This window comes from Schistosoma mansoni, chromosome 3 (genome assembly GCF_000237925.1).
Source record: "Schistosoma mansoni strain Puerto Rico chromosome 3, complete genome".
NCBI classification, from domain to species: domain Eukaryota; kingdom Metazoa; phylum Platyhelminthes; class Trematoda; order Strigeidida; family Schistosomatidae; genus Schistosoma; species Schistosoma mansoni.
In genome coordinates this window covers 2,232,749-2,249,705 of record NC_031497.1, presented here as the reverse complement: position 1 = coordinate 2,249,705, position 16,957 = coordinate 2,232,749, and the positions used below count along the sequence as shown (strand labels likewise).

General features: G+C 35.1%; 1 protein-coding gene across 1 annotated transcript in view; it reads left to right on the top strand.

Annotated features, from left to right (window-relative positions):
* Smp_166780 (hypothetical protein) overlaps positions 1 to 16,957 on the top strand; it is a gene marked incomplete at its 5' end in the record, with an annotated part of 67,195 nt that overhangs the window by 3,671 nt on the left and 46,567 nt on the right. Inside the window, 7 exons of the mRNA XM_018798873.1 lie at positions 1,584 to 1,764; positions 3,270 to 3,362; positions 5,806 to 5,887; positions 8,068 to 8,125; positions 9,858 to 10,172; positions 11,892 to 12,091; positions 14,789 to 14,907. Of these exons, the coding sequence (XP_018650719.1) occupies positions 1,584 to 1,764; positions 3,270 to 3,362; positions 5,806 to 5,887; positions 8,068 to 8,125; positions 9,858 to 10,172; positions 11,892 to 12,091; positions 14,789 to 14,907 (1,048 nt within the window). The remainder of the gene's footprint in view (positions 1 to 1,583; positions 1,765 to 3,269; positions 3,363 to 5,805; positions 5,888 to 8,067; positions 8,126 to 9,857; positions 10,173 to 11,891; positions 12,092 to 14,788; positions 14,908 to 16,957) is intronic.

The following is a 16,957-nucleotide window of genomic DNA, read 5'->3' as shown; positions in this document are numbered from 1 at the left end:
ATTTGTAATGTATAGTTAGTGTTTTAATTGTATTTGCTAATAAACAACCCAGCTACTCCTATTGCTTAGTATTCTTATACGATGATACTCAACAAGACCCCAAAATCAGAACACGTTGAACAGGAATCGAAATTGTATTCAAAATAACAATGGTAGGTGAGCAGCAATCACTGGTTTGAATAACGTTCATATATTTATAGTATATACATAAGAAGCTTCTAGATTTCTTTCCAATAATTTGCCAGGGCTGATTGGTTTAGAGTTAGCCAATCAGCGCTCAGCAACACCATCATGCATGAAACATGCTTTAATCCAATCTATGTCCCGCTAACAGTTAGTACTTTGTTAGCTCTGATTTGAGCTACATAATTGAATTACTATAAATTTTGTTTTTTTAACTGTTTCAAATTACAGGGTAAAATATTTCAAGTATTCAGTTGTTTGTTTCCTGGTACAAATGAAAAATTAATTTAATTATATAAATCTTGGAGATGAAAGACTAATACTTTCTGTACTGTTAAGGTTAATAGTTATGTACCGGGTTTAGTATGTCAAAGCGTAACTACTCAGTGTAATAAAATGCATTTCAATTGCTTTTAGGAATGTTTTTATTCTGTAGTTTGAACACCACTATATTCGTCTCTGAGTTTTCTGCAGTTTGTCTACTTTCACTTTCTGACTAGTTGTTATCATTTATTACATGCTACAGATTTTTATTAGAATATCCATCTGGAAGTAAGTTACTAATCAGTGTGGAGATATTAATCATCGTATTGATGGTTATTCAGCTGATGTCAGTGTAAAATAAAAACTATCATTGGATTCGTCGACTTCACCTGTGAGATTTGTTTATTATAACTGTATTACTCATGAGTAACTAGTTTTTCTAATCCTATAGTTTCTTTCTTGTATTTCGTTGGTTAATCATAAATTAATTGTTCGCTTTTTGATTAGAACACTCTTATCTCTGGGATTATATCAAACTGATGATTGTTTGTATTTGTCTGTTTTTGTTAAGTTTATCAACTTGAATATGAGTTCACGGAATTAGTACTTTAATAAAACATTTTCATATATGTACGACTGTACAACTTGATAATAAATTCGTTGAAAAGAGATCCCTTCGCTGAACTCCGTGTTTTAATCTTAATGTTAAGCCAATTATGGTAGCGGAATGTCGTGGGTTGATTGAGGTTGGACATTAACACCGTTGGATGCTGGATCAGTGGTCTAAAGGTTACGCATTCGCGCGTGAGACCAAAGGTCCAAGGTCCGATCCTCTGTGGTGGGTTAGTGTATGTGCACAGTTGAGGAGTCCTATTCTAGGACGAAACGGCCGTCCAGTACTTCCAGGTTTCCAATGTTGTTCTAATTTAGATCGGTTCGTGATTTGAATGATATTATTTATTTATTTTATTGCCATATATATTCTGGGGAGCCAAAACAGTTTTCTGACGTTGATTAACTGCAGGTGCGTTATTTTGGTGATACTAACACTTGCCTCCTACACACCACTTAATTTCATTTTAATGATTTTGTCCAGCGTTTTAATCTTCCTGTATTTATTTTCTCTCTCTTTCTAGGCTTTACAGGTTGACTCGAATGATTTAAGTCTTTGGATACGTTTAGCTCGTGCTGCTATTCGTTCAGGTTTCTTTGAAGTCGCTGTCAATTCAATAGATCATATATTAACAAAAAGGCCATCTCATCCACTTGCATTACAATTAGCTCTGCCGCTGTATTTTGCAGTTTCTGAACTAGAGAGTACGCTATATATATATATATATATATATATATATATATATATTCATAATCTTTGAATCCTTTTTACTGTGATGTGTTAAGTAGTTTTTTTTCCCGTGTGAGGCATTCATTCATCATAAGCATACCGATACCTACATAAGTATCTTATTGATTCATTTCATTTCATTTGTAATTAATGTAGTACCTAGCACAAATATGCACTGGGCCAAATTAGCACTCCAAGTGAGCATAGTGAGATTACATTAAGCAGATAAGTGACAAAGAAGTTGGCGTTAAAGGTCATGATTAAAAAATACCACATGTCAAGAAATTTATTAAGAAAACTGAAATCAGGGAATATGGTATTTAATTAACATTCAGAATCTAAGAGAATGAATACATCTGAGCTATCATGGATGATTTGGAGCCATATCACATGAGGTCTCCAACACTTGGTCAAGATTTTCATGCAGATCCCAACTCGATGGTTTATACATAACAACATAGTTCAGTCTGTGTCAATAGATTCATAAACCGACTGGATTTTCCCTCTACTGACTTTCTGCCAACTTATTCTCACTCCAACCAGTGTCACTTGTCAAGGTACAGTGTGGAAGAAATAATCGAAAACATTGTTGTATTGCTGCGTGTGCCTTTGTTGATAAAACTACATGGGTATAAAACTCATGAAATATTCTTTTTACGAAAAGTACTTTCATATTTCATCCTGTCTTTAGGTTAAATTCCTCTGACTACTTAATACACCATGATATATCTGCCGTAAATGTACCTATTTAAATTATCTACATTAGACAGGATCCAATGTTTAAAATCTTTTTCATCTTATGACTGATTTAATCTTTGAAATCTCGCTAGAGAGAAGTTGTATTCTGCTTCTGCATAAATGGCTTCTTTTATTGCTACCATAAAGTGAGTAAATTTTGAAGTATAAGTTCAGGAAATTGAGAGTTAGTTCAATGAATTATTACACAAAACTATACATATGAATTGAATACTTGTAAAGTAAACTGAGTGTATGTCATGATCTACAATACACCTATGAACATGTATTTTTTTTCAATGAATTTTAGTAGCAACACTACGAAATTCATTTACATTCTAGAAGCTTAAACTATTGTAATTTTATAGAGTTGAGATCATGAGTCAATTGAAGCTAGACCACCATCGAAAACGTGGAAGCACTGAACGGCCGTTTCGTCCTGTTATGGGACTCCTCAGCAGTGCGCATCCATGAAACTGGTAGGTTCTTGGTTCGAATCTCGCGAGTGCGGGATCATGGATGCGCACTGCTGAGTCCCATAACAGGACGAAACGGCCGTTCAGTGCTTCCACGTTTTCGATGGTGGTCTAGCTTCAATTGACTCATGATCTCAACTCTATAAAATTACTAAAATCTCCACTAAACCCCTTCTGATATTGCAATTTATTGTCAATATTTTGCTTTCATTTATTCCTCCGCATACTAATGATTATTGTTTCAATATTTTATTTATGTTTTTGTTTAGTTTGCTTAGAATTATCAGTTCGTATGTTACAAATAGATCCTTTTAGTGAATATGCAGTTTATTTTATTAATCGAATTCTTACAATTCAACCAAGTTTACATGAAATGATTCATGATCTGTTCCTGCAAAGGTAATTACTATTTTCTAATTCTGTATATAAATATATTTAGGCCAGATATTTTGAATCAACTGCCATCATGTGATGAAGCTGAACGGGTAAATTTGATATTTTAAATGTCCGGTTAATGACTTTTTTTTAAAAAAAACGGATATGCGTTTCATTCATTGTCAAATTTACTATAGGTAGTACAAAGTGTAAACTTACTGGTTTCACTTCGTGTAAAAGTTGGGATTTGTTGTTGAAAGGGTTAAGCAACATAGCTCAAAATCAATTGCCATACAGCTAAACAGTATTCAGTTTTGATCTCCTAAACCTTAAGTTTTATTATTGTTATTATTTAGTGTATTTCGTTACATTTCTATGACCGTTGATTTATCACTGTTGCATTGGTACTGTTAATAATGCTACATATGTGTTGCTCACCTTGGTTTCCTCTCTCTACAGTGGTGTAATATGTGGCAACGTGAATTAGAGCATATCTATGCCAAGTTTTATTTGGTTTTTATGACTGAGTGGATTTCAACTTTAACGTTTAGTAATAATTTATGCTATGCACTATTTTAACTTATATATATGAGAAGAAAATAAATATTATTATCATTATTAATACAGGAGGATTTATAGAGCCTGTAAAGTTTCATAGTTTAAATCAGCTTGTTATTTAAACTATAAGAATTTTAGTCTCCATAAATCCCTTCAAACTACTACTAATAATCATATGCTCGCTAGTGAATAACTTCAAGATACAACTCCTAATGTTTTAGTGAGAAACCGTGACTAATGGAGTTTAATCTATGTCCGGTGTGAAACAGTTATCCATTTCAGGGAATGAATGAGGATTTCATAATATTGTGAGTTGATTGAAGTTAGATATATATACTGTTTGATGCTGGCTCAGTGGTTTAGAGGTGGTTAAACGCTCTCTGTGATACCTGAAAGTCCTGGGGTTGATTCCCGGGTGCGTGGTCGTGAATGTGTACTATAGGCGAGTTCCATACTGGGACAAATATCTGTCTAGTACTTCTGTGTCTTCAGTGGTGACTTAACTATGATCAGTTCATAATTTAAACTATGAAAATTCTAACTGTTTTGATAGCCATCATTGGATCGAATTATACAATTTATCGATTTGTTTGGAAATGATTTTTTTTTATAATGGTGGACGTCAACCAGTAGGTCTTCAAAAACTGCAATTTACCTGATTTCGACCCTTAGATCGTTATAATCTTTCCTAAAGAGGGGTTATGAATCTTTACTGTTACCATTTAGTAAAGTATATGACGGAATTAGTATCCTTTATTTCGTTATTTCCACATATTCTTACGTTTGTTAGCGGATTAGAGAGAAAATTTGTATTAACTGTGCTAGTCAATAACCAGAAATCATGTGGGCAATAGTTCTGATTACTTCAGTGTGTTCTGTTTGATAGTAATATGGTTTGTAGTAGATTGTGAAATGTGTTATAAAGCTTTACTTTTTCAGTAGTTTACTAATATATGTAAAGTCTTTTATATACTGACAGTTTAATTGCTTTACTGTTGTATAGCAGTTAATGAAGAAATTACCTGTAAGAGTATCTGAATCATTTTTGAATAGCTTTTATATGCTGGCGATAAACTAGACTACTTACTTGATTAGGGTACTATTTGTGATTATGAAGAGTGGTTTTATTTTTAGGGTAACATTGGTTTAGAGTCTATCACAGTGGCATAAATACACTTATTCTTTGTCTTCTCTTAGATACTGGACTTCAAAATTATTTTATTAGTTTTATATTGTAAATTTACTTTTATTTCTAGAGTCATAGCCTTTGTGTCTAGTCGTTTTTGCTATTACTGAAACTGTGGTATGGGTTACTTATATCCACATAAGTAGTATATAACGATGGTCGGGCATTGAATGTATTTCACTAGAAGATCGATAACGAAAGAACAGGAACGAAACGCAATTAGTATGAAAATGCATGAACAATAATAATCAGGTACTATAGACGGATATTTGCAGAAGGAATGTTCAAGATTGAGACAATTGATTGATAATTTGTAAATTAACTATTTACTATATGGTTCTCATATTTTAGTGAGATATTCTGTAAGTTTGTGCTCAAATACGTTCGTTTGTCCCCACTCGTGTTCGTGTTGACTACAATACTACTGCTACTATCACTTTGATATTGGTTTTGATAGTTTCGTCCCTCTGTGCTGAAATGGTGTAGCATCTTCAACTGATGCACGCATGTGCCAGGTTTGTCAATGATTATGATTAACTATGACTGGCTGTTGGTGATAAAATGAAAATTTAGTATGTTACTGTATACTGTCCTTCATGTCATCCTTATACATAGTTTATAGTTCTACACATTACACTGTATTTTTTTTGTTTAGATTGATCAAGAGATACAGAATATTCGAATAGTATATCGTAAACAAAAAGATGCTGAAACAGAACCACAAAAAATTCCATTGGTTAAATTTCCATCTCCACTGAAACATCTAAGGTCAGTGGAGTAGTTTATTTTTACTATTCATTGATATTTGTCTTTTGGCTTATTCTTTTTATTGTGCTGATGGGAGTTTCGGACACAATGGGAGGGGATCAACCTTGCTTCTAACTGTCCCTAACGCATAAAAGATACTATGACTATGTGCAGAGTATTATATTTAGCTCATAATAGGTAATATATTTTATGTATTGATCGTATCTTTACCCTCCGACAAGTGTTAGAACACCACCATACTTATTACACGCTAACAATCGTTGTACTTATTGACATTAGGGCCGCCTTCAATTCGTTGGACATGACTTTTCTCTGGCATTTTCTATCGGAGAAGAGTATGCCTGTAAAGTTTATCAACATCTTGAAGGCCTTATATACAAACAAGAGTTGGGTGATACAACCATCTCTCTCCATTGTTTCATTCAAGTAGTGGGTTTAGGTGGGGTTGCCTAATCTCACAATTCCTATTCAAATTTGCCATCGATGATGTTTTAGAAACGGCTCTGATGGATGTAGGCGATGGCGGTGTTGATCTGTTACCTGGAGAAAGACTTCACGAATTTGAGTATGTGGATGATATTGTTTTACTGTGCGATGATACCCAATCCATGCAATCCGCACTTAATCAGTTGGCAGTTAGTATCCGTAGGTATGGTATATGCTCTGCACCTTTTAAGTTCAAAGTACTTGTACAAGACTGACTGGACCCTGATCCTGCTCTCATCCTGGGTAGTGAGCAGGTAGAAGTAGAAGAGAAGTTCGTGTATCTGAGTGAGTGGTTGCGTAAGTGCTGGTGGTGGCGTGAGTGATGAGATCAATTTATGTCTAGTGAAAGCCGGCTTATGCGGCTCATGCCAATTTGGACCATCTTTGTCGCCTTCGCGATTTTAGTCTGGCTGAAAAAGGTCGGATCTACAACGCATAGATGAGAGTAGTTTTGTTATATGCTTGTGAAACAGGGCCTCTCTGAGTCGAATGTGTTAAGCGACTCTCTGTGTTTGGCCATCGTTGTCTCCAAACGATTGCTGACATCCAGTGTCAACACCATGTTAGTAATGCGGAGGTTCGGCATCGTGTGTTTGGGCAGAGCGACTATAATCCAGTTAGTTTCACTATCTTGAAACATCGATTTCGGTGGCTTGGACATGTTCTACGAATGCTGTCTCAGAGAATAGCACGTAGTGCATTATTTGCCGACGCTAGGACTGGTTGGAAAAAGCGGAGAGGAAACCAGTGTATGACATGGTGTCGTAGTATGAAAGAAGGCTGTATAGGACTGACTTCTGTTTTGGACTTTCATGACTCTCTTGTTGAGGTCCTGGAGATGGTGCAACACAGTGGCTTGAGACGTTATCAGATATGACTCAGAATATAAGCCAGTGGCTATCGTGTATTAATTTTATTTTTCTTTCTTCATATAATTGAGAGTAACTTCTTTAACTGGAAAAATTCTTTCTGGTCGTATTTTTCCTAATTTAGCTGCTTCTTCCATCATTTTTCTAAACTCTCATTCACTGGTATCTGTACACTTTTGTTCTTTTTGTTACTATAGTCACCTTCCTTTATTTTTTCAAGATCTCAGTTTTATTTCGTGGCGCATTCATATTTTGGTGCTCCCGTGTACCAATATTTATGTGTTTAAATAAATAAATAATCACAGTAAACTTCTTAGGTGTCTAAAGTACAGCAGTCTTAGGTACATCTATACGTCCATCTAGGTGACCTATTCTGTGTAATACTCCCTAGTAGAAATTATAATCAGTTAGTGGATGGAACAGTAATGATCAAAATAGTGTCGTTAAAATGTGTTGACATTTTATGTAGATAATTTGTAATTAATAAACTTCTATACAGTATTTAAGTAAAATAGTTTAATATGTATTCGTTCCATAGTTGTTATAAATGATTTACTGTTTCGCTTTCAATTTAGTGGTTGATACGTAATTTTAAAGATGTCTCAAACTATGACTATGAGTCGGATCGCCAGCGACCAGCACATCGCCAAGCTATGACAAATTGATTAACTAGGACTATTTGCAATTTTGATTGTTTTCTTAGATACAATTATTTAGTAATGTAAACAATCTTCATTTGGAGCAATCTCTAGAAACTTATAATCTTTTGATGATGATGATCACGATTATTTCTTTTAACATTTCTGTTTTTTTCCTATCTATCAGCTGGTTACATTTGATTCAAGAAACAATAACAATGTATGATCGTTTAAACATGGAATCAGTAAGTACTGTATTTATTTATTTTGCTACCGAAACTTTGATGTACGCTTATTTCTTTCTTTATTTGCATTAAAATAATGATTGAACGTTGTTATCTAATTATCATGATTATTTTACCGTTTCTTTACTGAAACAAGTGGAATTCAAGGTAAGGTGGTTGTTGGAGGTAGTCGACCAGAAACCATGGACCTAGGTTTTGTGCTATTTGTTACTCGTCAGCAAGGTGTACCTGTAATCTTGAGGGAACTGATACTCTTTGTCAGATTCGATACCATGTCACCTAGCTTCACAGTCTAAGACGTTACCACTGCGCTATTTAGGCTGCGGCTGATCTCCTGTGGGACTGAGGTGTATTTGCGATTGATTGATCACTGGGTAGTCAAATTCTTCTTAGTGTGCATATCGAATTCTACTGATCAAGTTATAATATGGCTACTTGTCTAGGTGACTGGACACTGTTTGCACTATGTTGCGATGTAAGGTGATGGTGTTTAGAGGTAGTCGATATGAAGCCATAGACCCAGGTTTTGTGCTATTTGGTACGTGTTAGGAAGGTGTGCCTGTAATCTTGAGGCGACTGGTAATGCCTGGGGGATATGATCCCGGTTTACTTTTGAAAAGTTCTTTATTTGTAAGTTTCGTTTTCCTAAATTATCATAGACTGTTATCAGCTCGAGATTTATTGAAAAGATGATATCATTTAATTATTTGGCCCCTGTGAAATTTTACCATGATACACGTTCAGCTGAATTGAGTGAAATTACTATTCATTGCTTTGAAGGTTGTGATATATTACATATACCCAGTCACCTCTAACTTCGATGTACGATGTTGGCTGGTGTATGAGTATGCAAGAAGAAAGCTAGTTATCTCCAACCCAATGTTTGGGAACAGTCCTTAAGAGCACTGACTATCGGACTGTTACTAGGTTCAGACTACCTGATCACAACCCTGATCAGTGGTTGTGAAAATTGGGTGACATGGCTAAGAATCGGTTGTAAAGGTGCTAATACATTCATTCCTTTGTCTTCTCTTATATCTTAAGTTTTCAAAATCATCTTATAATTTCTTACTCTGTCAATTCACTCTCCTTTAATTATATTGCTTATACCTTATATTTTCCTTATATTGTTACTATATCTAACTACTCTGACATTTGTTTTTATAATTTTATTTCACTGTGATTGTATGGTGTCAGTCAGTCAGTCAGCAACAACGTAGAACCAGGCAGATATATACATCAGTCCAAGTTGCTACACCCCATTATCACAACAAGATGAACACCAAATTCATAGAAGTAGTCACTTCAATTGTAGTAATGTGTAGAAGAAAGATTGTGCATAAGGATATAGTACAAGAAGAATGAATTAGTTCGTAGAAAGAAAGATATAAAGCAATCTTAATCTCACAGTTTAAGAGAAGACAAAGAGTGTATGCACCTACGCCATTGTGATTGATTCTGAGCCATGTTATCCAGAGTCTCTAACCATTGGTTACGATAGTCATGTGGACCCCGACCAAGTAGTCTACATCTAAAAACATGGTGTGGGAACTTGAACTGATGTATCTATGTCGCACATTCTACATTGCTTATGCCTGAACTGACTGAAGTGGCCAATAGCTTTTAGTGATTTCCCAGCTGACATATTTTCATGATGAAATCTATTTTCAACCTGAATCAATCTCTATACATCGCCTAACTAAATTATTTCATTAATTAATTTAATATTTAGGCAATTCATTCAGTTCTTGATTTAACATCACTGTTGTGCAAAAATTTACTGAATTTCGAATCAGTTCCTAATGAGATAAATGAAGTTTCAAACAACACTGTTACAACATCTTCATCATCAGCTTCTTTTAATTCAAAGCTTGGTGAACAATTGAATGATAATATTGAACATGCTGTAAATTCGAATATTGAAAAAGTACCAAATGTTGATGCTGTATATGATACAATGAAAGATGATGTAGGTGATTTAAATATTGAGGCATCAAATGATGATTTAAATGCTACTGCTGGACTTGAAAAACGTCGATCTTCCAGGGTAGGTTTCTCCATAAAAAAGTACTGTTTTCCTTATTTCTGGATGTTTTATTTTATAGCGTCACGCTTTTTCTGACAAAACTATGCTGTATTTGTAATCTTTGGTTTTAGTGTTGTGATAAGGTAGGATATGAGAGTTTCTTATTATTCATCTATTGAGCCAAACTGATTTATCTTTCTATTGATACACTAATTTTTTATATAGATACCTCGATATCTCCAGAGTGGAAATGTGGATCAGTGGTTAAGGCGCCCAACTTTCAGCTAATGCGTCTCAGGTTCGAACTTACTTCCGTTCGGGCAACCGGGTAGTATCGTTAATCGTCACACTTAGTGCGTGGCTCAAAGCCAAGTACACTAGTCCGCACCTGTTAATATAACTGAATAAACCTAAGAGATATTCTGTTATGAATTAAAAAAAGACCGTCGCCAGTTTGTTGTGATTTTATGCCCAGGTTTTTATCACGTGATTTATCCACCAATTCAAATACGACTTGTCTAATGCACTGTGCCAAACCAATGACGTCCGACCGGCATGAGCAGTCTAGCGTTCTTATTGGTCCTTTGTCCGCCTAGCCCTTCCAGTTGAGTCCAGAACATCAATAAGAGCTTCAGTATGCGAATCATTTATTTCAAATATACTCAGTTTATATACCAGACAAACAGACCACATCACACCATAAAATAGAAAATAATATTTGTACAAGATCAAGGCAATTGTGGCTGTGAATGTGGGAGACAGTAGGGACAGTAAATCGTATAATAATAATCCATAGGTCAAAATGAAGCATGTAATAATATGAATATATATAAATTAAATCTAATCACTGAATAGTTGTGCAATAACAATATATATAGAATGATAGTCCGTTAATAGGTCCCGGAAGTTACCAAGAATTATGTCTTCACTAGGATATAATATATTCTAATTTATCAACTTCAACGATTGAGTTTGAATGGTGATAACATTTGTATATTTCAACTCTACGTTTGTTTATCTGCTAGTATTCTTTAGAAAATTTTTCGAAAAAATCTCCTTGACAAACAAAATATAGTTGGATTATTTCACTTGAGTCTCACTATTATCGTTTAGCCGGAATTGTTGTAAAAATATAAGGTATGAAATAAACTAAAAGTGCTAATAAATAAAATTATTCAGTTATCAAGTCTAAAGTGATTTTTAGTCTAAAAGAGTTTTAATCTCGTGATGGATTGGTAAGTACTCACTTCTTGGAAATTCAATTCTAAGACTATTGTGCAGTAGTTTCTGGCTCTCTATGTTTGTTCAGTTACAATCAGTCCGTGATATAAATTACAAAATTACGAAATGATCAAATCTTGTTGAACGAACTTAAGGTTACATAATGTATAATATGATTTAATTAGTTTGAGCATTCGGATACTATCACAGCCCACACACAAATTAAGTGACTTATGTGGCGCATATGTATTCGGTGCCCGTTTGTACTAATATTTATGTGTTCAAATAATAGTAATGATAATAATTTCACCATATGACTCATTCGTATTATAACTTACTAAGCATAGTTTTCCAGTGGTATGTTTTACAATGTAAATGTGTAAATTATTAACAATTTTAGACAAGAGTTTTGTATTTGTGCGTACGTAGATAAATGTGACGTATCAAGTTATATTTTCACTCGAAATTTATGTAGTTCCAATGATATATACTTAATTTTAATTATTTTTATTTGTCTAGGTTAGAACATGCTTTGATTTAACGGATGGTTTAAATCGTTATTGTTCTAGACGATCTGTGGTAGCAGAATTGGAAAAAGTTTCGGACAAGTGTAAACCTTCCAGTGAAAAATTAGCTAGCTCACAGAAAGAAAGTGATTATGTAAATGATCGGTTTAAATTAATCGATCGATTTCAAACACTTTTACCTCAAGTATTTAGGTGAGCTGACTATCTTTCTCTATTTTAATTGATTAATTGTAGTACTTATGATACTCTAATTGTTATCATTTAGAAATTATTAATCATAAGAAAAAAGTTGAGTGATGGTAACAGTTAAACAAAGTTTATTTTAGCAACTCTGTACACTTTGTAGACATTTTCATCTACGTTGTAAATGCACAGTTTTTTCCACTACCGGCTGGCTCTGGACAACCATTTTAAAACCAGGAAGCTCTGCAAAGCGGTGTCGTTATTGTATGAGAGTCTTTAAAACTCCTTATTTATGATCTCACAGGGGTCGAACCTTGGACCTTCAGATCTCATGGCGAGCGCTTGACCTCTGAACGGTTGCACGGCGATCCTGTGGTGTACATATCAGTCGGTTGCCTAATCATCATCGGATACTTTTGGTGGGTAATTGATACGTACGCAAACCGTTGGAGGATACCGGCTCATTGTCTGACGTTTGAGGACTCTTCACTAGACTCGAAACCCGTAGGTTCGATCCACAGTGGTGTTTTTGGTGAACACTGCTGAGGAATCCTGTAATAGGACGAAATGGATATCCAGAGCTTCTTGATTTTCAATTGTTGTTCAACCAAGATAATCCTGCGTATTATAAATTATGCAGTTTTAGAATCTCCATAAGCCATCTTATGGTAATAATAACTAACTGCTGAAAGCTGGACAATAGTAATACGACAACATGTATCCAGTTTAATTTAATCTCAATGTCGTCTAATGCAATTTATTTATTTATTTAAACACAAACATTGGTATAGGGAGACACCAAATATATATGCGCCACACTTCATCATCCGATTTACGTGAAAGCTGGAATACTGCCCGGACGCCCAAACCGAAACAGGTGGTTAGTATTCTTAGGGGCTAGTCAGTCAGTCATTCAACTACAACGTAGGAACAGGCACATTTATGTATCGGTCTACGTTGCCATACCTCATCAGCACAACAAGATGAACACCAAATTCATAGAAGTAGTCAATTTAATGGTGGTAATATATGAAAGATTGTATATCAGGATATAGTACAGGAAGAAATATATGAAGCAATTTCAATCTTATAGTTTAAGAGAAGACAAAGAGTGTATGCACCTACGCCATTTTGATCGATTCTGAGCCATGTCACACAGTCTCCAACCACTCACTACACTGAGCATTTAACCAAGAGGTTTAATTAACAAGACAGTGGAGCAACGTTAGGAGATGAGGTCCCATAGTAGTCGGTGAGTGACAATACGTTCATACATCGATTGTCCCATCAGGATCATGGAGCCCATGTACACCATTGATTTGAAATCAGAGTTTTCTAACTCCATGAGGTGAATTCTCCATATCCAGTGAATCGGTTTAAGTGTCGTACATTCGCTTTTCGTCCTGTGAATTTCGTAAAGAATGGAGCTGTAGTGAGGAGGCAGTGAGCAGAACTTCCCTGATAGCGGGAGTATACGCGTGTCCATGTGAGAGCATTTCGAGAGGAAGAGTGTACTGTCCCCACCCTCGACTGTACCAGGGCATTTGGGGTCTTTCTATAGTTCCATTTACGGCTGGTTCAAATAAATTTATGAATTGACTCACGTGTTTTGTAATTGCGTGCTATGACTGGTTAATGGTTTTTACTGTTAAGCCAGACACTATCGTCAGGTAGATGTGATTTATATGAACCATCTAAAGTATTTTTAAGATTGTTTACAACGTATAGTTACCAGACAAAACAAAATGCTACGAACTAAAGGGCTTTCCCTTAAAAAAAAACTTGTTATTACTCGATGGTATGGCCTCCGACTGTGACGTTTGGTGATGCGCATCAGAATTATCAGTGGAAGTGCCAATTCTTTTGAAGAGTGCAGATAAATCTTGGTTGCCAGGAAAAAGTTTGGTATTGGGTCGATTACTTTCAACTGTTTAACATAAAATGAGTAAATTGATTTAAATTTTTTACAATAACACGACCATGTGTATGCCCTAGTTTGTCAACAAAATTGTGGAGATTGATGAATAGTTTTCAATTTCTTAGAATTATTTAGTCTTACTTGCCCCCGAATGCCCTGGTACGGCTGAGAGTGGGGAGAGTCCGTTCTCCCTCTCGAAATGCTCTCACATGGTCACGCGAATATATAGCCTCTGAAAGGGAAGTCCTACTCACTACCTTCTCGTGGCATTACTGTTGGTTACGAAATTGAGAGGACGAAGAGCGAGTGTCCGGCGCTTTAACCGGGTTGATGGACATGGAGGGTTCACCTAGGGGAGTTGGAAAACCCTGATTCCAAACCAATGGTGCACATGGGATCCAGGCTCCTGAAGGAACAAATGGCGTATGAACCAATTATTTGGTTACCGGCTACCATGGGACTACATCTCCTCACGATGCTCCACTGCCTTGTGGATTAGACCTTTAGGTCGAAGGCTCGGGATGTGGCTCCCTAAGAAAACCACGTGCTTCAGTTTAGGCACCTGGCAGTATCGTAGCCTTCACACAAATCAAATGAGATTTTTGAAGCGCATATTTATCTGGTGCTTTTTGTACCAATATTTATGTGTTTAAATAATAATAAATAATTAGTCTTACTTATTACATTGTTTGGAAATAAAGGTACACACAAATTCATTGTACTGTACATATACTTTTCTCTCGTCAGTCGTCTACATACATACATTCAATATCACTATCTTATTTTAGAGATCTTGGTGTTTTCGATCAAAAACAGAAATTGTCGAAAGAACTACAGACAACAACAGAAACACTTATTCCGTGCACTGATTCGTTCACTGAAATCTCATCAAACTGTTCAGAATGTGGTTAGTTTTGCCTATTTATCAATTTGATTTTATACTGCTTATTATAGTATATTAAATTAAATGAGGAAAGCAATCAATTTTCTAGAGTTTAGGAAGTGCTAGATGACTTTATTTTTAATTACATAATTTTATTAGTATTCATTCATTACTCTTTTAATAATCAAACTTATAAACTTTAAACTAGCAAGATATAAGCAGAGATAGATGGTGGCTAGCAATAGAATCCAGGGTGCGCGTTTCGTCCCGTTTGGGATTCATCAGCTTGATGTACCTGCATCCCAGAGTTGGTGTTCACTGAGGGAATGGAACCCAGGACTCATCACTTGCAGTCCTAGATATCAATGGGTAGATTCAAATAACCAATACAAAATGAATTAGCAAAATATAAGTTAATTTTACGGATTAATTATATTTTTCAACGTTCAACTATCTTAATGAAGCACTTAAGTTAATTCAGAAGTAGGTAATTAATAATCAATCATTTAGCAAATGAAAATATATGTTTAATGCTTTAGAGTTTACAATGGATACTGAAAGTTACTACGTTTTAATGAAAATCGTGTTTAAAATCTATTATTATTATTATTGTAACTTGTGACCGCCTAAATGCCCTGTTAATGTACAACGTGATAATGCCGCCAATTGGAGAGCAGTGAATTATCGATGGGACCAATGATACACGAAACCCGTACGAGCAGTCTAGAGTACTTAGCGGTCCTACTTCTACCTAGCCCAGCCAGTTAAGTCCAGAACACCAATAACAGCTTCTGCAGTATGAATCATTATATTTCAAACATACTGGGTTTAGATACGAATCAAACAGACCACATTGTACCATAAAATAGAAAATAATATTTGTACGCGATTTAGCCAAAAGTAGCTGTGATTGTGGGGAATAGTAATTAATATACTGGTTATAACTCAAGAACAATAAATCATATAATAATAGTTCATAGGTCAAAATAAAGCCTGCAATCAGAGGGACACGAATATGAATAGTTCAGTTAGTTAATAATTGTACAATAAAAATATATGTATCATATTGGTCCATAAATAGTTACCATTCATAATTTTTATCGGGACATAACAATTATTATTAATTATATCACTGATGAACACATGTAGATGGAAATCACATATTTCTAGTATAAAAATTCCTAGTGTTGAAGCGATTTCAAAAGATGTGTACCAAAATTGTTTTCACGTATCAAGTTTCAGGAATTCATGTCGTTAGATTTCGTTTCATTATATTATTCTTTTAATCTGATTAGGTTGCTTGTCTGGAGTACTTGCAAACTGTTGCTAACGGTCATTAGTATTTGTCACATACTTTTTATGATCATAATATTAACGCCAGTAACAGTATCATACAAATCACAGATTTTAGTAGTAACATTTTTTTTGAGATCACGGCGAAATTTAACAACTCTATACAGGATGATAAGCTTTTAATATAGTGAATTGCATCTGAAAAACTCTAACCAAGTGCTTTATAAGCAAAGATGGATAGTGGCTAGCAGTGGAATCCAGGACGCGCGTTTCGTCCTATTTGGGACTCGTCAGCTGGATGTACCTGCATCTCAGAGGTTGACGTTCACTCTGGGACTCGAACCCAATACTTTTTGCTCCAAAAAATGTGTATAAAACCATCCGTAAATTTATAGTACATAATGTTTTGACTAAGGCACTGATTTTCCAGTAAAATCGAATATTTAAATACTGTTCTCTCAGGTCCTGTGTCTACTTTTTGAAGAGTTATGGTTGTATACTACTATTGAGTGGTCGCCAGTTAGAAGTTAGAAGTCCACTAAATCGACATCTAAATAATCTACTTTCTTTTTGCTGCATATTACCAGCGACCACGATATCTCTGATTTGGATATTTGTAGCTTGTACAAAGAAAGGTTGTACACTTTTCAGAAACCCACCTGAATAGGTTATGCGAATAATAGCCATAATGATGTATTAAAATAAACAAAATTAGATAACTTGTTGAAATATCTAGGTAGCAAGAACAGGTAGCTCAGATGTTCAAGCAGGCCGCAGCTTT